We start from the raw sequence: 20,880 nt of genomic DNA, 5'->3' as shown, positions 1-20,880 counted from the left end.
AACAACCTCGCTTCCTTGAGGGTTTGAAAGCACTGTCTGCGCTGCTGAGATGGTGGCTTTAAAAAGGGTGCATGGTAATTGTTACAGCAAAGAACAAGCCATAAAGGTCTCAGGGCAGTTTCTGTATTTTGCCGGGCTGACTGTAGCTGCTGTTTGTCAATGTTGTGGGTACAGGCAGCGAGGCACGAATCAGACACAGAAACAGACCAGTAAGGGCTATCGGGTGCTGGTGGAAACTGGAGCAAATCCACAGACAGCAGTGGAGTTACTTCAGATTTCCACTGGTGTGCCTGTGAGCAGAGTCTGGCTCTAACCTTTCAAAACTCCCAAAACACCTGGGCCCATTTTCACTGTCAGTGACAGTGTAGCGTCTGCAGCAGTAAGACTCAGTGGTTCAGGAGCCAAATTAGCGATCAACGTTACCCAAAAGTCATGCAAATTCATTGTTTCATTTACTGTAGTGCTATAGGTTCACACTTAAACAGTGTGAGTGGGAAAGACTTAGTTTTTATATATATTATGCTCACAGCAAAATGACAGGCCAAGTATTACTATTTTTATCAACTAAGATTCGTTAATAAGATAGTAAAAGCATCCCGATTGGTTAATAATTTAATGAAATCACACAATGTTTTATATCATGTGCTGTAAAGAGCCACAGGAGACACATTAAAGAGCCACTTGCACCTCACGAGCCTCAGTCTGAGTATCACTGGTCTACAGTGTGCGTTTGGCTGTGGATCTCTTTGGAGGAGTGGGAAGAGGATTTGGGGGTCCCTTCCGAATCCTCTTCCCAACCCCCCATCTGACAACTGCTCCAGCGAAAGAGAACCCCCAGACAGGCTCTTGTTTTTTCTCTTCTTCCATCTCTCTCGTCTGCAAGACCCGCACTTAAAGCATGTGAACATCTGTACTTTTCAGAGTTGACTGGTAATGTTTCTTTAAGCCTCTGATCTGGGGAAAGCTAGTGCATGTGTGTTTAAATGAACTATTGACTTGTTCTACAGCAAGCAGTGTCTCTTGGTTTGTAGCGATTGGTTATGATACACTTCTATTTAATGGAGGGAGAGGACATCTTGGTGTTTGGGATAGAGGATTACGTGTAATATGATAGCACCTACAGGCCCCGACCAAGACTGGGTTGCGCTAGGCGCCTTATACTGTCTTCAGAGCTATTGCTGTGCTGATTTGTTAGAAGGTAAATTGAGAATTGTATGTAGGGTCCTTGGCATGACCATGGTGGCCTCTATTTACCATCCCTAAAACCAAACCCCACAGCTGCTCCCTGCATTACACGACACTAAAGTCAGTGTTATTACCTCTTTTAAAATCAAGCAGGAACCAACGATAGCAGAAGTAAAAGTGGGTGTAGTCTCCATTTTGGTGCATCAATTCAAAGAGCTCAGAGTCTAAAATCTGGAAAACAAAACAAAACCATTCAACTTCAGTATCCTACCTCCGACAATGCCAATATCAAACGCTTCGAGGAGATTCTCTGTGCCTGACCATGCGGTTAGAGTAGCTGCTGTAATGTCCACATGTGACTGTACGCCAGTGACTCTCCACTCTGTCTCCCTCCCCTGACGTGCCCATACACCAGAGGTGGGAGAGGAAGACAGCTGGTGGAGGAGGTTACCTCCACCAGCTTTATGACAGCTGAGAGTTCCCCTACAGCAGGGGAATTCTCCACTGGTCACCCTCAACCAGAATACAGCTGCCTCAAGGTGGCCATAGCAGACTAGAGAATCCAGCCCTTTGTTTTGGAGCGGTTGTGCTGGAAGAGGAACAAAAACTTAGCTTACACGTATACAGAAAAATGGGGTAGGAAGTTTGTATAAACCTCTGGGGCCAGATCCTCAGAAACTGGCCGCGTTTCACTGAAGCTGACAGTAATGGTGACATACCCCAGCTACGGATGCTTAGCTGAGTTCCCACCTGCAAACAGGTGGCAGTCCTGGAAGTTGGACAGCACTTCAGAAACACGGGGACAAAGCGTCCAGCTGGCATAGCCTGATTAATATTGCTGAATGTGGGGTGTCTGATCACTCTACCCCCTCATCTTCTCCCCTATACTTACTTATCCTCAAGTAAGGGTGAGACTGATACAGCAGGGGGAAGAAGTCAGGACTCCAGGCTTTTATTGCTTACTTTGCCACTGCGTGTCTTTGAACATGTAATTTAAGTTCTCTGTGCCTCAATCTCTCCATGTACAATGAGGATTACCCTAACTTTCCTCGCCAGGGAGTAGCAGGCAGGTTGATATTTGTAAAGCTCTTTAAGGTCCCCAGGGGATAGGGCTGTTAAAGTCCCAGTTGCACCTTTTGAAAATTTCTCGCTCCGGTAGGTCAAAGCAATGGTTAGTTATTGCAGTACTGTAAAGCACAGGTCTGGGGGCCACAACTCCCCAGAGGGGTCCCAAAACTGGTTGATGTTCTAAACGTGGGGGTCCTGGGAGGGGAAAACAGATTGGGAGTGACTGCTTACCGGCAGGGGATAATCCCAGCTATTTCAGGGGCTGGTTTTTGTGCTCCTACATTTATAAAAACAACAAACCCAAACGTAAAAAGAAAAGGAGTACTTGTGGCACCTTAGAGACTAACAAATTTATTAGAGCATAAGCTTTCGTGAGCTACAGCTCACTTCATCGGATTGAGCTGTAGCTCACGAAAGCTTATGCTCTAATAAATTTGTTAGTCTCTAAGGTGCCACAAGTACTCCTTTTCTTTTTGCGAATACAGACTAACACGGCTGCTACTCTGAAACCCAAATGTGTCAGTCACTTGCCATGGAAGCTCTTTGGTGCAGAGACCATTCGTTTGTTATACATTTGTGCAGCGCCTAAGATGGTAGGGTCCAGTAATACACATAACAGAGATCTACCAGCCTGCATTGTGGTCTAAAAATTCAAATAAGCTAATATGTGTCCAGTTATTCACACCTGAGTGGTCCCACTGATTTCCACAGAATTACTCACTTAAGGTTTGCAGGACTAGATTTTTATAATCTGCTCCATTTTGTTATATGGAGTAATGGCTACTTAAAATTCAGAGTCTAACTCCCTGCTCCCATGCTGCAGCATGGAAGAGCCATAAAATGAAACGACCTCTCACCAGGTGTCAGGTGAACATCTCAAAAATAAAATGTGGAAGCGAACCAAAGTTAAGATTTCTTCTGGAGGCCAACTGACAGGCTCATGAGTAAGCGCCTCTTTCACTGTGACATCCGCCCTGGTTCTGAAGTAAGTTGCTGTTTAGCAGCAAAATTGTGGCCACACCTTTCAGGTACAGAATGTGTCAGCCCTCCCAGCCATCTTCCTTCTTCAATCCAGTTTGATATTTTTATTGCCCTTTAAAATCTGCCGTAGACCCACAGTATTGGACAGCCAGACACGGAAATACAATTTCAACAAACTCCACTGCCCAGGATTTGTTCTAGTGTATTTGCTCATTCAGCACAATAAGCCAAATGTAAACGTTTGTTTGTATCAGCATTGTTTCTTAACCTTTCCAGACGACTGGACCCCTTTCAGGAGTCTGATTTGTCTTGCGTACTCCCAAGTTTCACTTCACTTAAAAACAACTTGCTTACAAAATCAGGCATAAAAATACCCAAGTGGCACAGCACGCTATCACTGAAAAATGGCTCTCTCATTTTTACCACATAATTGGCAAAAAATACAGTTTATACTGCTCTATAGACTATACATTGAAATGCAAGTACAAGTCATTGTCTGTATGAAATTTTAGTTTTTACTGACTTTGCTAGTGCTTTTTGTATAGCCTGTTGTAAAAGCAGGCAAACATCTAGATGAGTTGATGTACCCCCAGAAGACCTCTGCTTGAGAACCACTGAGCTAGTTTACTCCCCAAGTACCACCAGATGAATGATAAACAGAGACATCTAGTGGTGCCGTAAATTAACTTCCTGTGAGGAAGAAGCCCCTATCAGTATATCGCTTATTTACTGTTTATGGTCATGGGAATAAGTACAACATGCAGGAGCCTTTAAAGGATTGTGGCCTCCAATTTGGAAACAAACAAACATGTATTAAGTAAAACAGCTTCTTGTTAATGTTTTCACATTATATGAATAACCTAATTATTTTAATCTCAAAGTCTACATTAAGATTGAGCTGAGTTTTTATATTTAAAGCAAGGATTCAACTACTGTGACATGTATGAATACAGCACATCAAATCTTTGAGACAAAAAAACCTCACTGAGCATCTTAAAAGGATCAAATTTTAATGAACCAATTTAATTGCAAGTACTCAGATTAACTAATTTTATAAAGATCAAATATCGTATCGAAATATCTGTGTGTAGACGTATTTGTAGCATTGGAAGAGTTTCGATCTTAATTGGTTAAGATCAGTACCTGTCACCCTCCTTGCGTGAAAAATCTTTCCTTTGTTCATTTTAAAATGAACACAGAGAAGAGTAAAAAAAGATCTTTCCACTTTTAGGCAGCTGATGGGGCTCAGAAGAGGCAGAGGGACCTACCTGTGTGAATGCAGTTACAGGATCAGGTCCCTAAGTTTCCTATCAAATCAGATGCTCAATAAGACATGACAATTTCTTCCTAGTGCAAAAATTGTCAGTTGATTTTAAAAATTTTATCTTCAATTATTTGAAAAAAATGACTGGAAAGCCTTTTTATGTGGTCACACAAAATCTAGACCAATGATTATAGAGAGACCCTTAATATAGTTTATAAGAAGTTAAATTTTTAAAATCCAACAGGTTGCCTTCTGCTGATGTTTAATAGCTGGGATACACATTAATGTGTGTTATATTCTAAATGGTTACATTTACATTACACCTTTGTCAACTACTTACAAATGTAACCTTAATATAAAAATGTGACTATGTTCCTCTACTATAGTTATATCACAACCTGTGTCTAATTAATGGTTATAAAGTAAATGTGATTCACTGTATCTGATAAAACCATAATGTTTTGTACTTATTATTTGTAACCTATTTACCCTGGGGAAAAAGGAGATCATGTGCAGCGAATGGAGGTTGTTTGGTTTTCCCCAGAGTTGTGATCTTCTAACAAACAACCCAGCTAAAATAGTGTGTGTGTGTGTGTGTGTGTCCCCCTCTCTCTCTCACACACGTGCCTTGCTCAAGATACACACAACGAAGCAGTGGCCTAGACAGGATTATCACTGCACTTGACTGCTTTTCCCCCACCCCTGCCCCACCTTCCCTGCCTTGCACTGTAATGTTGGGGGCTAAATAAATCACCCAAAGTTGACAGCAAGAAGAGCCTTCCAAGAATACAGATCCACTCAGTCCAAGTCCTGCATGTGAGCTCAAAGGAAATTGAGCCAATGCAAGACAATTCAGTGTTCTTTCCTTCTCAATTGCTCTCAGGGGCCTGAGCCTTCTCCCACTGAATCAGCCCGTAGCCAAACTGTCATCACTACTCTTCGTAGCTGGTGCATAGGATGGTCAGTCCATGCACTTTATGGACGTTTCTCTGTGGGCAGAGCTGTGCTGTACAAGAGAGGCTCAGCCAAGAGCTATATATACGACTCTGTGATCCCAAATATCCCTTGCTAACTGCATAGGGCAGACACCCAGGAACTGAGATGCTTAACCTCCCAATGGAGCTATTACCACCTCATTGCATCAGCAGGAAGAGCGTGCCCAAGAGCAGGGCAGCTTCAAGCTAATGGGACACGAAGGCCAATACAAATACGCTACCCCTGCCCTAACTCTAGCTCCTTTCCAATGAGGACTCGCCTGAATTAGTGATCGCATGTTGGCAAAATGTGTGTCCATAGCACCTCCATTGGGGAAATTCTGGCTCATTCTCTTCATTAGGTGGCTGAAGCAGCTGTACACCAGTTGATCTGTGGATAGAAAGTGGATGGATTAGAGTGCTGCAAAACCTGGGATCCATGTTTGTACTGGACATGGCAAGATGCTGCAAGGTAACGTGGTGGTGGGGAGGGGCAGCTTTCTCCTTCCAAATCTGTTATTTTCCCCCTATGACCAGTGCCGGGTGAAAATATGAGGTGGCCACTGGAATGTCTGTTCTGATTGCAGAAGGAGCCCAGCTAGATTTTCAGATCCCATGTTGAGTTTGCAGTGCCAGCAGCTACAAAAATACTGTCACCTCTGTTTACAAGTCAACTTTAGTCTGGGGAGATTAAATAAGGAATCCCCAAGAGGCCATTGTGAATCAGGAAGATGACTGGAACGCTGCAGGCTTCCGTTTGGGGGAGTTGCCATTACATAATGCACATAGCTTCCTCCGAAATGTGGTACATTTTTGACTCCGTGTGTTCCCAAGGGCACCTCATACTAATCTGCAAGGATGGCAAAACATTACAAAAGGAAAACTTGGCCCACCTACCGTTGTCAAGGATAACCATGAGAGGAGCCAGTAAGTCACACATGCCTTGGACGTATCCGATATCCAGGTGCTCCCACACATAACTGCACGAAGAAAGAAACAGAAGAGACACTAGCAAACGTCGTCTCTAAATCCCCTCTCTGCTGGATTGTTTTTAGTGGACCTAAGACCCAACTCGAATAGAAAGCCCTATGTCTAGCGCTGGGCTGTAGATCCAGTGGGTGAATTCCTTAAGGAGGAAGCCAATAGTGCTTACAGAAATCACCCTTAAAAACCCCTACAATTTAATAGAAAAGGAGATCCTCTCTTACAGCTTTTTTGCATCAGCCTATAGGATTGTGCGTCAGGGAGAGAACTTACTACTGCATTATATACCGGGCTCCAAAAAACTCCTATGGGGAGGTGCTCTGGGCATTCTCCATGAGGAAACAGCTTACAGCCAGCGCCCCGGCCTGTTTAGTCACAAATACATCACACTGGGGTGTAGAGAGGGGTCAGCCACACTAATTATTCTCCTGCTCCACCTGAGGCAAAGGTGAATTATGTGTTTAGATTTCTACAAAACACAGAGGGAGAGATTTACATAAGCACATCACTTTTTGGAGGAAGAAAAAAAAATCACTGACTTTTGTGCTCCTAAATCTTAGGTGGCTTTGAAAAATCTCCCTTCTCCAGGGACTTTTGCCACCGGGTGAAATACAAACTAACAAAAATAAAGGCAGCAGCTGCCTTAAAAACCAAGGAGGCACAGGGGGGCTGGAACAATTTGTATAGTGGTGGTGCTGAGGAGAGTCATTGAACCAAACTGTAAACTCCATATATAATGGAAACCACTTCAAGCCAGGGGGTGCAAGAGCACCCTTAGTTCCAGCACCTATGGGGAGACACGCGTGTCCGGTATTGGGAATCCAGCCCCATCTTCCAGAATCATGCCCTAGAAAAGCCAGAAGACTACGCAGATTTAGAGCAATGTATGGAGTTCAAATACCACTTGGCAGGGGCAGAATGTACCTCAGACCACATAATTTAGATGCAGAAACTGTAATCCAGAGGCCCATGGAAAACCCCAAACAATGCATGCACAGCCTCAAATATCTGAGCGTCCAAACTTTTCTTATGAAAAGTAAGTTTTAGTTTTTGGACTCGGAGCAGGATACTCCACCAGCGGCAACATTGTTAAAGGGATGGTACTGACCTCTGATTCAATAGGGTAGCACTCTCCATACTAGTTGAACTGTTTCCAGGAGCCTGGAGGGGGTTTGATCTGAAAATGTATCCTTCTCATTCCCACCCGCTTAAATATCACTCTCATAACTGAGCACCTCAGTTTCCTTAACTAATTTGATCTTTGCTACAGTTCTGGAAGGTAAGGAAGCATTAGCCCCATTTTACAGGTGGGGAACTGAGGAACAAAGTACATTACAAAACTTATGGTGATACAGAGAGTTTGAAGCTGAGCTGGGACTCCACTAAACTATCCATTCGACCACATCTTCTCTTTCTCTATTAGCTTTTGGCCATACCATACTGCACTCTGGGAGAGGCACGCACTATCGAATATTAACCCAAGTTAGCTGCAGTGCAGTGAGAAGAAGCGTTTGTTTTGCAAGCTGTGTTACCTGCACATGATGTTTCTGAGTTTCTCCAAGTTAGCAGCAGTAAAATACCAGTAATTCCGGTCGCACCTCTGAACATCTTTATCGATTCTATGCAGATTTAAGGCAACGGTGTCCAGTAATTCTATCTAGAAGGTTTAAAAACTCAGTGAGGCACGTTTGCTATTAATCAAAAGATGCTCCTAGAGATTAACCTGAGTTAAGAAGTAGGAAGATGTCTGGATACAGCTGAGTTCCCCTAAACCTCACTGGAAAGTGCTTTGAGATTGACAGATGAAAAGTGCTCTATACGTGCTAGGTATTATCACCACCAAGAGGGTGCTCGAAGCAGCACCAGAGCTCACTTACCTGGCTCATGCACTCATCACAACAGCACAGGGGGAATCTTGGGGGGCCATGGCCACAGTACAGTGCGCTCTGGCAATTTTCAGCTGCATATAGCCCTTGGCAGCCAGCTGGCGCAGTTTAGAGCAACCCCTAGGATTCTTGAAACACAGTGGGGACCAGGGGCTTGTGCAGGTTGGCCCAGAGAGAGTCAGGGCACCAGAATTGACTTCCCTCATCTCCGTTGAACTGAAGATTTTGGCACAGCAGAGAATTTAACCCCAGATGTGATTTGATTCCACTGAACCCAGAAAGCCTAGAATCCCACCCCACATCTTAAATACATACAGCTACCCACCTCACTGCTGGTGACAGTCCCAGGTACAGTGCATCTGCTCTCCCTGCTGAGCCTTCCAAGCATAGCTCAGCAGTGCAGGGGATTATTAAGGGTGATGGCAGGCTTTTGGCGGCACACAGGCCAGAAGCAAGAAAGCTTAAATCTGTTTATAGCAACGCTAATATCCGAGCAGGTGGTGTTGGGTCCGGATTAGGGCTAGGGTGCAGTTTCATGGGTTAGGATTTGGATCAGATGGCGCCAGACTCTCAAGAGTTGTTCCTTTGAGATTTTGGCCACCTCTGAATTGGACACAGAAGAAAGGCTGCTCCTGGATTTGGATCCGGATACGGATCCAACCCAGCAGTAAAACAGCTTGGAGGGATTTGGATGCAGGGGTTCCCGCCTGCTCCATGACATTCAAAGAGTTTAGGTTCTGGTTTTGGCCTATCCTTAGTTAAATCCTGTTTGACAGGAAGTCTGAAATACATGCAGGGCCTTTGAGAGGAAGAGTGCTCTACAGACATAGGTCGACGCGTAATACGATAAATAGTGACCTACTGTATAGGCAGCTCCACAAACAGAAGCAATGTCCTCTCCAGACGTTAAATAATCCAACCGGGAGCACAGTTGTTCCTCCATTACAGAATCCTGACGCTCTGAGGTCACCGCCTTGGCTTTCTGAGCCTGGGTCACGTCCAGATCTGGTCTTTCTAAGTCCGCGCTAACTTCTTCCTCCACCCCGTCCTCAAAGCAGACACTCTGCCCGTCGTCGATGCTGGACAGGATGCCCGAAGCGACCGAGTAGTTCCGAGAAGACGGCAGCCCCGAATCAGGAGAATCAAATTCCACGGGCTGCTGTTCTGCAGCAGCCACTGCGACCGGAGTGTCGACGTTCACCACAGTCAACGAGGGGTCAACTGGACCTTTTAAGTCTCGCTCTGTTGAGTCCATTTCATCTACAGATATGAAGACCTGATGATGGTGATGAGGATTGCAGGGGACGGGGGGGGGGGGAAGGAAAGACCAAATAAGTCCCAAACTCGTGTGGGTGGCTAGGTTATTTCAACAGACAAAATCACCGAGTCAGTAGAGCATCTGTGTATTATCCCATGCAGCATCCGTGCGTGTATATATTATAGCTGAACAGAGTGGATCTACCCAGCTTTTACAATGAACTTAGAGGCTGAATATGGCCAGAGAAGGGACTCTAAAAATAATATCCACTGAGAAACTTATGATCTGCACACCATGTCCTAAATTTTAAAAAATGACTTGATGTCGAAGGTCTCAGTTTTTGGGCACCTAACCTGAGCCGCGTTTAAAGGGGCCTGACTCTGAGCACTCACCCGCTGAAAAACCAAGCCTCTTTATAAAACGTCTCTAGTTGGGCACCCAAAAATGGAGGCATCCAAGCTGAGCAATCACTCGTGAACCTGGAGATCCTGGCCTTCAACCTCATGTTTCATAGCGCTGCCTTCTGTTGGGCAAGCAAACTTCACTACTTTTTTTTTTTTTTTTTAAACTTGCTACAGATTTTGGGCACAAGTTCTTTTCTCAGCTACCCGAGTAAAGTTCTCTTCTGAACGATAAGGAGTCAGCTAAGTGCATAGCTTAGACTAACCTTGAAGGTGTGTGTGGTCGGGCTTTTATAGTCACAGATGGCTAGAGATGGGAGAGCTCTTTTAGGTCATCGTCTATCCCTTTTAACAACGTGGGTTTGTTCTGGACAGTACAGTCTTACTGTCCATGTGACTCACTTTTTCCTACAGCTTTGAGGACTAGGATTTTATTTTTTATTTTTAAACATATCCATGTGCATGAATTTAAGTGATTTCGAAAGGTGCCAGATTAGCAGCCCTGGAGATATAACCAGGGCAGCGCAAGTCCCCTACTCCAACGCACAGCCTACCGGTTTGGCTAACGCCTAACCTTGTGTCACAAGGGCTATTCAGTCTGCCTGCCTATTCTGTGCTCAGCATCTAGGCTTAGAAGGACGAGGGCAGAGCCAAACACTGGGGCCATCTCTGATTTGAGCACCTGCCTACTAGAAATGAAACAGACCCACCACATGGTTGCTGGAATAGTAACTGCCAATCACTATTGCTCTTGGCTGGATTTGAACTGGGGACCCAAAGACAAACAAATCTTCAGAGCCATTATCAATTCCTTGAGCCAATCCATTCCCCAGAGGTTCTTACCTGAGAGGGATTTTCTGCTGCTGTGATAGACAGAGGCCATAAAAGCCCCTTAGCCAGCTGGGGGAGAATACCCCCACTGCAGGCTTAGGAACAACTACAGACTACCCTACACGTGCCCTGTTGCATACCCTAGCATGGTTTGGCCCAGGGGCCATAGGCCAGAACTCGACAGAGATTCCAGGATGAAGAGAGCAGCTCTCTGGACTGCCTAAATTATGCAGAGGGCAATTTCCCAAGGGTGCCTATGCAACTGTTGTCCCCCCGCCCCAAGCTGTGCCTATGAGCGCTATATTTCCAGCATCGCCCATTGTACTGCAACATTCCTTAAGGATGAGTGCACAGGAGAGCAGAGAGCTAAACAAGACCACTTACGTCGTTGCTGATGGTGGAATCCCTGTGGATCAATCGCTGAACGTGGCTGTCGATGCTGCTGCCTGACGAAAACTTAGCAAAGATGGCAGAGTGTGACTCTTTCTCCCTCTGCTTCACGATGATCTCGCAGGCTTTCCACTCAGCCATGACCTTCTGATACTTGAGAGCAATATCCTCATCCACCTTCGAACAAAGACAGACAGATGCAGCTGAAATGCTAGACCCTCCTTGCAGGAGGGCATCCGAGACAGTCAGAGGCCCAGATGGCGTGGCTTGCACATCAGAAGAGATTAAAGCTAGTGAGGTGGCCAGACAGGATCTGAAACCCTGTTGAGCTCCAGGAAAACTGGGCTTGGGGTCTAGATCTCAACTCCAGGATGGGGCCCATCCCCAGCAAAAGAATTGGGGGGAGCCTAAATTCAGGGGTGTGTGTGTTTGGGCGCGCGCACACGCATGCGTGTCTGCGTGCGCGAGCGAGTGTAAGGAGGAAAGATGGTCTTGTGATCACTGAGCTGGGATTTGGGACATTTTCCCTTGGGCAAGTCACTTAGTTTCTCCGTGCCTCAGTTCCCCATCTGGCCAGTGAGGTAACCAGCCCCGCCCCCTCTCACAGGGTGTTGTGAGGATAAATACATTTCCTGTTTGGGAGAGGTCAGCAAGAGGGAGCCACAACCACCTCGACAGACGGGCAAAGTGGAATCAGGCACATGCTTGGGCATGGAAAGAATGAGAGGCAAAGGACTGTAGTGAAATTCAAGGGCAGGTCAAGCTAGAACCAATGAAAAGGAAACAGTGAAGGGGCAGAATTCACAGCTGCAGCTGGCCGGTAACATCAGGCATGCTAAATAGGAGCAATCGAATCTCATGCTTCAGCATGTAAACTGCCACCAAAAAAGGCAGGAAGGATTTTTTTTTTTAAACCGTTTCATATACAGCACTTCATGACTGGCCCGAGATAAATGAGAAGGGTGCTGCCCACCTCCGGAAATCTCATCTAGAGGTGAGATGTGACTTGATGGACCAATGGCCTGCTCTGATCAAATCCTATGGCACCCTACTGTATTTCTGCCTCTCTCCACTTCCATCTTTGTAACCTAGGCCCCTGCAGTGAGCTCCCGGACATGAGTGCAGGGGACTGCCTGTGCAGAGCTCATTGTAAGATCAGCGGCTGAGAGCGATTCTAACAGTGGAAGCTCCAGCTAAGATACTGTCGCACTCTAGCCAGATGCACCCGCCCTGGTTCTTGTAGTAGTAATGTACGGTTTTGCTATTGCTGGTTTCCTCTGTCGAAAGACAAGTCAGACACCAAAAACACCCTCTGGCTACGAGGAGAGACACAATAACTTTGCTGCTCTGTTGCTTGCCAAGAGCTGGATAAAAGTCCTAATAGTGAGCTGGCTTCAGACTCTGGGCTTTGCCAGCTGGTTGCTACTGTAGCCTTCTCCCTGGGAGCTGGGGGGATATCTGTCAGGCGAGGTGGCTGTGGAGTGGTAAATCAGAAAGTACAACCGCTAGTGGGAGGCTGGAGGAGAGCCTTGTGAGACAGTGTCCCCAGCCTGGCTGCCCAGCGCTGATGGATGACGGTATGATAGTACAGAAAGCAAAGGTGATAAATCATCTGTGATGGTTTCAGTTGAGGACCTGGAGAGAGGACCTGGATATTCTGACTGCTTGGATCTCTCACTTACCTATACTCCCTCCCATTCAATGCAGGCCTTTTTTGTTTAGGGGCTGACTCTTCAAACCGATGCACCATTATCATTATTACGATTAATAATTATTGGTGTTGTGGGAGTGCCCAGGAGCCCCGGTCACGGATCTTGGCCCCACTGTGCTAGGTGCTGGACAAAGACAATCTCTGCCCCAAGGAGTTTCCAGTCTAGCGCTTCAATGGCACCCTTTATCTAAGGATCCCAAAGCACCTGGCAAACACTGATTTACGCCTTGCAACCCCCGGGTGAATTTAGTAGGAGTCCTATTTTACAAATAGGGAAACTGAGGCACAGATGTTAAAAGGGGAATAAAATCCAGTTGTCCTGATTACCAATCCCTGGCTGTAACCCGCAGACAAACATATCCTCTGAAGCTGGGACTAGAACCCAGGTGTCCTGACTCCTGATTTACACACTAGGCAAACAGTCCCCTTCTGATAAATGCAGATTGGTTTTGTTTTTCTACTTACTGAATATTACCCATACTCATCGCTTTTACCTCCCTCTGGAGGAAATGAAAGCCAGGGGACTGGTACTTTCTTGTCTCCCCTTTTGATTGCAATCTGGCAAATTAGACAGAGGTGGAGTTATCTGGACTCTCTCTCTGGTCACTAGTGTCTAATAGGAGAGAAGACAGACTGGCAGCTGAGGGACACGTGCGTCTCATGTCACAGGCACTGCGGCGCGTTACCAACCTCGCCATTGCTAAAGCTCGAATTTACCAAGAATGGCAGCCTGGCGAAGCGGTACAGACACGGGCGCATGAGGGGAGTCTCTGGAGCGCCTGCTCTGACGAGCGCTTCACCACATGCTCGCACAATCCCTCTGTCTGCCCTTTCCTCCCACTGAGGCCTATGCCAGACACAAACCACACAAGACTCTCCCCTACCCGCCGCCACATTTAGCTTTCAGGCTGCTCTCCTACAATTGCCTTTTGCGGACAGACACGCAGGTCCATCAGCCTCATGTTTACTCCTTCAGGGCCACTGGGAGGCTGCAGTGTGAGGTCAGCATCACTTCACGCAGTCCAGTAAATCATCTCGAAAAAGGGAGATGCTGCTCACATGCTCTTTGGCCTTCAGGCACAAAAAAGGCACGAGGTGGCCCTCCAGTGTCTACCCTAACTGGAAGCCGCGCCCAGTGGTTTGCATGGGACCCTGTAGCTTTTCTGAGGTGGAGGCGCCCCGTGTTAAGGAAACACGGCAGTGGGGCTGCTGGCTGTATGGTCACTGTGCTGTCTGAATTTTCATCACAGCCCCCGTACCCTAGAGCTGTAGCCCATTTGTAATGGCCCTGGGCTGAAACGTGGTAAATGATGTTAGTTTGGCAAAGGTGGGGGTTTTCTGTGTGTGTGTAGTACAAATAGCACGTTAGCATTTACATTTCACAATGATATTTCCAAGGAAGGGTGGGCGGGTTTTTAAAGACACATCTTACCTGCTTCCAGGAAAAGAGGACAAACCCACATAGTCCTCATGGCCCTTTTTAGTAGCACCAGGTCTCGGACGCTTTATATGGGTAGTTTGAACCATTGCATCAAACCTGGGCGCACGCAGGTGCGTCACCTGGTATTTCAAGATACCGTGTTTGAACTGCCACTGGGTCGCCCGGACAAACGTTTTGCTGTGAGTTCATGAATGCGCTGCCCTTCTGTGGTCTCAGTGCCGCAGCCTTTGCAAAGCGCTTTCCAGGCACTAATTTAAAAAGTGCCCTAGGAGGGCAATTATCCTCCAGAGAAACTCGGGCACAGGAAGGCCAGGTGGCTTGCCCACAGTGGCATCAAACTCAGGAGTTCGCATTCCCAAGTCCAAGTCCTACTGGAGAAAACCCAAAAATACGGACTTTGGTGCCCTAAAGACCATATGCTAGGAGAGTGTTTATTAAAATGGAGTAAGTATTACATCTAGAGAGTGCTCTTAGTATTTAAAAATTCGACATCCCATTTAAATCTCAGAAGCCGAAACTTACCCGATCCATTTCCTTTTTGGTCATGCCAAATTTGTAGTGGCCTAGTAAGAAGGGCCACACTTCCTTTCGAATCTCATGCTGCACTCCGCCATAGTAAACTCGTTTGAGTAATTCCAATTCCTTGTAATTCTAAAGCAGTCAGGAAAGAGGGGAGGGGAAAATGAATGCACCTTACTATTGAGCTTGCATAAAAGCACTACAGTTACTTGCAAGAATACACCTAATGGAAAAAACACAACCAGTAGAAGCCTTAAAAAGGTTGGCAATGGGATACAGATGGGATATTTTTATTTCTAGGTCATTGGTTCCCAACTGGCCCAATATGATCTTACCATTTGATGGCTGTTGAGCGGCCTATATAAAATGGGTCAGTTCCTATTGGACTGGTGTCCATCATGGAATCTATCACTGTGTAGATGCTAAATTATACCTTTGCTGTCACCAGCAATGCAAAGGATCAAACAGGCCTTGGAGAATTGCCCTTCTAAGGAATTCACACAGTGTGAATCCATGGACAGTCCTTTAGGGTCCTGATTCAAGAAAGCACTTAAGCAGATGTTTAAGAAGGTGCTTATGGAGCATGTGCTCAGTAGAAAGGTAGACTGACTCAGAAGTTTGCCCTGACATTGCTTGTGCTACATCTGTTCTGTAGATACAGGACTCCAGTCATCAGAGCTGGCAATGACTGAGGGCTTGTCTACACTACCAGCTGGATCGACCGGCTGCGATTGATCCAGCAGGGTTCAATTTATCGGGTCTAGTATAGACACGATAAATTGACCGTCAATCGCTCTAGAGTTGACTCCAGTACTCCACCTCAATGAGAAGTGCAAGGGGAATCAACGGGAGCATGTCTCCTGTTGAGACACCGCAGTGAAGACACCGTGGTAAGTAGATCTACGTATGCTCATGTAGCTGAAGTTGCGTAACTTAGAATGATTCCCCCCACCCCGTAGTGTAAACCAGCCCTTACTTTTAATGGTGCTATATTTGCTTCAAAACCTACATGTAAAAACCTAATTCACTGGCTTTTCCCGAAGATTTTCAGGCTCCTAAATTTTCAAGTCTTCTCCCCATCAGTGCTGCTTTCTGGGCTGCCCAAAATCAGGAAGTGGATTGTCCAAAAAAAAAAAAAAAAAAAACCAACAAAACCCCATCACTTTAAATGTCTAAAATTGCAGGGCAAAAAGATCTAGTGTTCCTCTAGATGGTCCTAGTTTACAAAATCTCCTTCATCCTGCTTAAAGATACACCAGGCTGATTCTCATCTGTGTGTTGTCTACACGTGGTGTCGTTCCTGATTAACCCCATGCGTGGACACATTCTGGAGTCAGAGTGCACTGTTCCCATTTAGCTTAAACCACTTGCTGGGTTAAGCTAAACAGCATGAAGTCACTCTTATTCTGGAATAAGTGTGTCCACACACGGAGCTCATCAGGAACAACTCCATGTGTAGACAAGCCCTTATACTTTTATGACATTCTGACAGCGAAAAGGGCTTTAAGGTGAGTGAAACAGCCATTTACGCCAACTTTCCACTATTCAAAGGGGCCTTAGTGTAAGCGAGAATCGCGTCTGCACAAATATTGGAACTAAGCTGGCACGTGGTGAATTCATGTACAGTCTTAGAAGGCAACACTGGTCACTTGAAAAGACCCTTAGAAATATTTATAGCCAAATTAGGGAGTGACATTGAGGCAGCGTATGAGAGTTAGATGGGGTGCTGACTTTTTCTCTTTATGAACTGGGGGTAGGTTTTGTGCCCGTTACCTTTTTGTCCTTTTGATATTTACTCCAGACCTCTTTAGTCAGGCCTCCGGCAGCGCTGGAAGGCTTGTCAGGCGGGATAATTGAATGGTTCACGAGGGCAGACAGATGCGTTCTCACTGTAGACAAATGGCGGCAGTAGGCAAGCCCTGCAGAGGGGGTGGAAATAGAAGGGCAGGATCTCATATAAGCAAGCAGGTTATTATATCCTATGTCAGCAGCTCCTTTTAAAGATGGAGCGGTGCGGTTTAAGCTGGAAGCAAAGCTTTCTTCTCTACAATCCCATGTGCATGCTAGGTAGAATGGAAGGGGGATGCAAAGTTGACAGCTATTTAATCTAGTGCCGGGAAGTGAAAAAACAAACGTGTATTAGTAAAAGTATGTTGCAACATGCAGAGCTTTAAGCATCAGTTCTCCCTGGCTGCACACAGAAGACCCGCTGGCATTACCAAGCCAGGATATTTGGGTCAAGATTCTGAACACTCTTAAGTTCTCGGTTGCTTTGGCTCATTATGAAGAGAAGGGCTGCCTGCAAAATTTGCACCTGGATTTGGCTTTCAACTGCCTCCCCCATAGTTTGGCTCTAACCTGAACATGGCCAATTACCCGACTTCGTAAGCGCAAACTAGTGTGTGATACTGCAGGAGTTGCATGCACTGTCCCTTTTGGAAAACAGCCTCACTTACATCCATAAAACGCTCTGGAAACAATCTGCCTCTTCATGCTTTCACACAGCATCTTTAATGGGGTTCTGTAGGGAGACATTTTTAAACACGCTTGGGTTACGGTTACACAGATCAAAGGTGATGGAACACATCCCTAATCCCAACTGATCTACAGACACTGTCCCTTTCCCAAACCAAACTAAGACATGTTTGGTTTAAAAAAAAAATCCAACAGGAAATAGGTTTTTGGATTTTAAAATTATTTTGCTCCCTGGGATGCTGCCCCAAGCCACATGAATATTTAGGTAACTCAGTACCACAGTGACAGGTGGATTACAAAGGTCACATCAATATTCTGCTTCCTTCCCCAGACCTGAAGAAGAGCTCTATGAAGCTCCAAAGCTTATTACCTTCCACCAACAGAATTTGGCTCAATAAAAGATATTACCTCACCTACCCTTCTCTCTCATAGCCTGGGACCAACCTGGCTACAACAACACCGCCATTGACAAAATAGGGGTGTAAGCATCCTTTGACGGATTACTGGTTTGCCTATGTCTATAAAACTGAACTCCCTCCATCACTGACCTAAACACATAGACATAAGAGCTGGCTGAAGGTTTTTTTGATTGAAAGGTTCAAGTTTTTCAATTAAAAAAGAAAATTACCCTGAACAACATTCAGTTTTAAAACCAAAAATGTTATGACAGGAGTTTTTGAAAACAAAACTTCCTGGGGGCAGTTCAAGCATCACACCAACAAGTTTAGAACATTCCTGGCCAAAAAAAATAATTGGCATTTTTGGACTGGCGCGACTAGACACCAGTGGTTCCCACCGGGCAAGTCTAGAGGATTGTCGAGCAACCTTCCAAGGGAAGCAGGAGAAACTAAAGGACGAGCACAGCACAGAAACAGATGCAGCAGGGAAAACGCTGTGCTGACCAGAGGCTTGGAGAACATGAGCTAAATGAAGATGGCGCTCACCTCTTTCTGTTGATCATTTATATAGCACTGAACAGAAGCCCCAGAAGGCCTGATTCTCCTCTTGCATACACGGACGTAAAACCAGTTTACTGCAAGAAGAATCAGGGGCTATTGAGACACCTCGGTCCTATCACTATAGTGTCTCCCCAAGCTTTTAATGTACGTCTCCTCACAACACCGCTTGAGAGGGGGGCAGAGCAGGGCATTGGATCCAGGTCTCCCAAGTCGCAGAGTAGTCCCCTTGCCACTGGAGCCTCCTTCCTTTCTGTTCCACAGAACAAGTGTGATCTGCCATACGACACGGTAGAAGGCTTTGTAAAGGAAGTGGCGAGAGCAGGAGGGGAGGCTGCTTAGCACATGGTGTGCGGGAGGCTCTTCTAGGTGCACGCTGGTTGCGCTGGCTACACCACAGACTGAAAAGTGAAGACTGTCCTAGAGACAAGGAGGCAGTTCTCTCTCTCTCTCTCTCTCTCTCTCGTTGTTGGTGATGCTGTAGCACCTCCACAGTGTGCACCCCGTAACCCGGAGCAGGGCCGCCTGGGAGCCGTGAAGCGTCTCTCCCATAAAACTCGCCATTGCTGCTTGGAGCAAGGGGCATTGGGGTGACTTTTCCCCCTAGGCAAGGCCTTGCCTTGGGGGGGTGGAGGTAGGGGACCGCTGGCTGAACAGGTGCAACGGCAACACTTGTGACTTCTCCTCCGCCTGCCAAGGAAACCTATCAAAGACCATTTTGAAAAGTGCCGGGGTTTAGGAGCCTAACTTCCAATTTCAAAAGTGACCCGGGAATTTAGGAGCATGTGTCCCATTGATATATTTTTTTTTTCCCATGGCGACTTAGGCTCCTAAATGCCTGGGTCCCTTTTGAAAGGGGGGACTTCGGCACTCTTGAATTTTTTTTCCCCTCAGTCTCAGATGTTGTCATTGACACGTCCACCATGGCTATGTTAATAAGCGGGCGCAGGATGGCAGGCGTGTGTGCGCGGTGTGCAAAGAGCCCCGTAGGCAGCAAGCCCAGAGCTCTCATCCACCACTGTCGCTTTCTGCTGATAGAGTCAAGCCCTCTCCCCAGGCCTGGCCCGTTTACCTGTCGTGTATGCAGTTGCAGCAGCTGGGGATGTCGTACGGAGAGCTGCCCGATGAACAGGAGAGGCACGAGGACCCTTGGCTGCAATGTTCCAGCTGCCATGACAACAAGCTCGCACCGAATCCCTGCATCTCAATCATGTCGCCGGAGTCTGGGGAAAGGGGGGGTAAAAAAATCATGGCCATAAATGTTTGTCTGCCCCTGCCTTCCCGGTGCACCTTGATGTCTTGGTGCTTTGTTGCAGGCTCTACCCTTGATGACAGGAAGGGACAGAACTAGCGACCCTAAAACATTACTTTCCGCTCTAACACATTTAAACCAGCCAAGTCCTCGGCATGCTCAATTTTTTTTTTTTTTTTTTTTTTTTTTTTTTACATTGAATCATACAAATGTACAGCTGCAAGAGATCTCAAGAGGTCACCTAGTCCAGCCACCTGAGGCAGCATTAAACATACCTGACAGTTGTTTGTAAAAACCTCCAGTGATGGGGATTCCCCAAGTTTCCTAGATAACCATTAGGTGCACCCACGGCCCAGCACCCTGCCTGTTTCAAATGCAGGATGTGAGGCAGGCCGCTCTTCTGCTTTCCGAAGATGGGAGCTAATTTTAATCTGACACTACAGTAATAGATTTTAAGGCCAGAAGGGATCATGATGGTCATCTAGTCTGACCTCTTGTATACCACAGGCCAGGGAACTTCACCCAATAATTCCTGAAGTGAGTCCATAATTTCTGGTTGAGCTACAGCGAAAGATCCTGTGGGTTTAATTCCAGAGTAAAAATAGGCTCGCTCTCAAAATGAGACGGTCTGAACTTTTCCATTCTTGATCCGGTCATTTGGGATCTGATCCTGAAACAGTTACTCACAGCGATGGAAAGCTAATCCAGCCCTGAGTGCCACTCTAACTCTCCTGGGAGTAAAATGGTTTGCAGTTAGAACCGTGCTATCAACCCATCATCACAATGCCCCCTCCTTGAGTGCGTTTTTTTAACTGGCCTCAGCCAAAGCCTGGTTTGCAAAACCAACATGAGCACAAAGGTAACGCATCAATCCTAACGGTATTTTCCATGTGTCTTTAAATCTAGGGTGCTGTTCTGGAACATTGCACGTGAACGGGATGCCCCTGTGCGCCCACTGTCCTTCCCCGGATCACTCCCAAGCGCATAAACTAGAGTTTAAGGCTCTGAACACACAACTTCCATGGTGTCTGAAATCTCTCCCCACATGGAAACAAGTTGCAAGATCAGCACTTTAAAAAAAAAAAAAAAAAGAGGCCAAGTTTTTCATGAGTAGCTAGAGATTTTGGGTGCCCAATTCCAAACCTTAGAGGCCTGATTTTCAGAGGGTGGATGCTTAGCACATTCTGAAAATAAGGGTCCCCCTTGAAAGGTGTCTCAAGCTGGGCACCCAAAAATCGCCAGTAGCTTTTGAAAATCATGGCCCAAATTCTTAACCTATCCCTGCTGGGGCTTTTCATAAATAA

The 20,880-nt window shown here is 46.2% G+C and overlaps 1 protein-coding gene and 1 long non-coding RNA gene across 8 annotated transcripts in view; one reads left to right on the top strand and one right to left on the bottom strand.

The window, feature by feature from the left end:
* The window catches only part of SGSM2 (small G protein signaling modulator 2), a 145,119-nt gene that overhangs the window by 4,787 nt on the left and 119,452 nt on the right, over positions 1 to 20,880 (bottom strand). For all 7 annotated transcript variants that reach the window (XM_038375593.2, XM_038375595.2, XM_038375596.2 and 4 more), the window contains 10 exons: positions 19,397 to 19,547; positions 17,350 to 17,414; positions 16,667 to 16,812; positions 14,897 to 15,025; positions 11,217 to 11,399; positions 9,205 to 9,618; positions 7,989 to 8,113; positions 6,370 to 6,452; positions 5,754 to 5,863; positions 1,320 to 1,416 (listed from right to left, as the gene is read on the bottom strand). In XM_038375593.2, the coding sequence (XP_038231521.2) occupies positions 1,320 to 1,416; positions 5,754 to 5,863; positions 6,370 to 6,452; positions 7,989 to 8,113; positions 9,205 to 9,618; positions 11,217 to 11,399; positions 14,897 to 15,025; positions 16,667 to 16,812; positions 17,350 to 17,414; positions 19,397 to 19,547 (1,503 nt within the window). The remainder of the gene's footprint in view (positions 1 to 1,319; positions 1,417 to 5,753; positions 5,864 to 6,369; positions 6,453 to 7,988; positions 8,114 to 9,204; positions 9,619 to 11,216; positions 11,400 to 14,896; positions 15,026 to 16,666; positions 16,813 to 17,349; positions 17,415 to 19,396; positions 19,548 to 20,880) is intronic.
* On the top strand, positions 5,826 to 19,400 carry LOC122456978. The gene is made up of 3 exons (XR_006276204.1): positions 5,826 to 5,944; positions 15,549 to 15,769; positions 17,700 to 19,400. It is a non-coding gene; the product is annotated as an uncharacterized LOC122456978 (long non-coding RNA).

This window comes from Dermochelys coriacea, chromosome 17 (assembly GCF_009764565.3).
Source record: "Dermochelys coriacea isolate rDerCor1 chromosome 17, rDerCor1.pri.v4, whole genome shotgun sequence".
Classification (NCBI taxonomy): Eukaryota; Metazoa; Chordata; order Testudines; family Dermochelyidae; genus Dermochelys; species Dermochelys coriacea.
The sequence above is the reverse complement of the archived record's forward strand: the minus strand, read 5'-3'. Positions and strand labels throughout refer to the sequence as shown.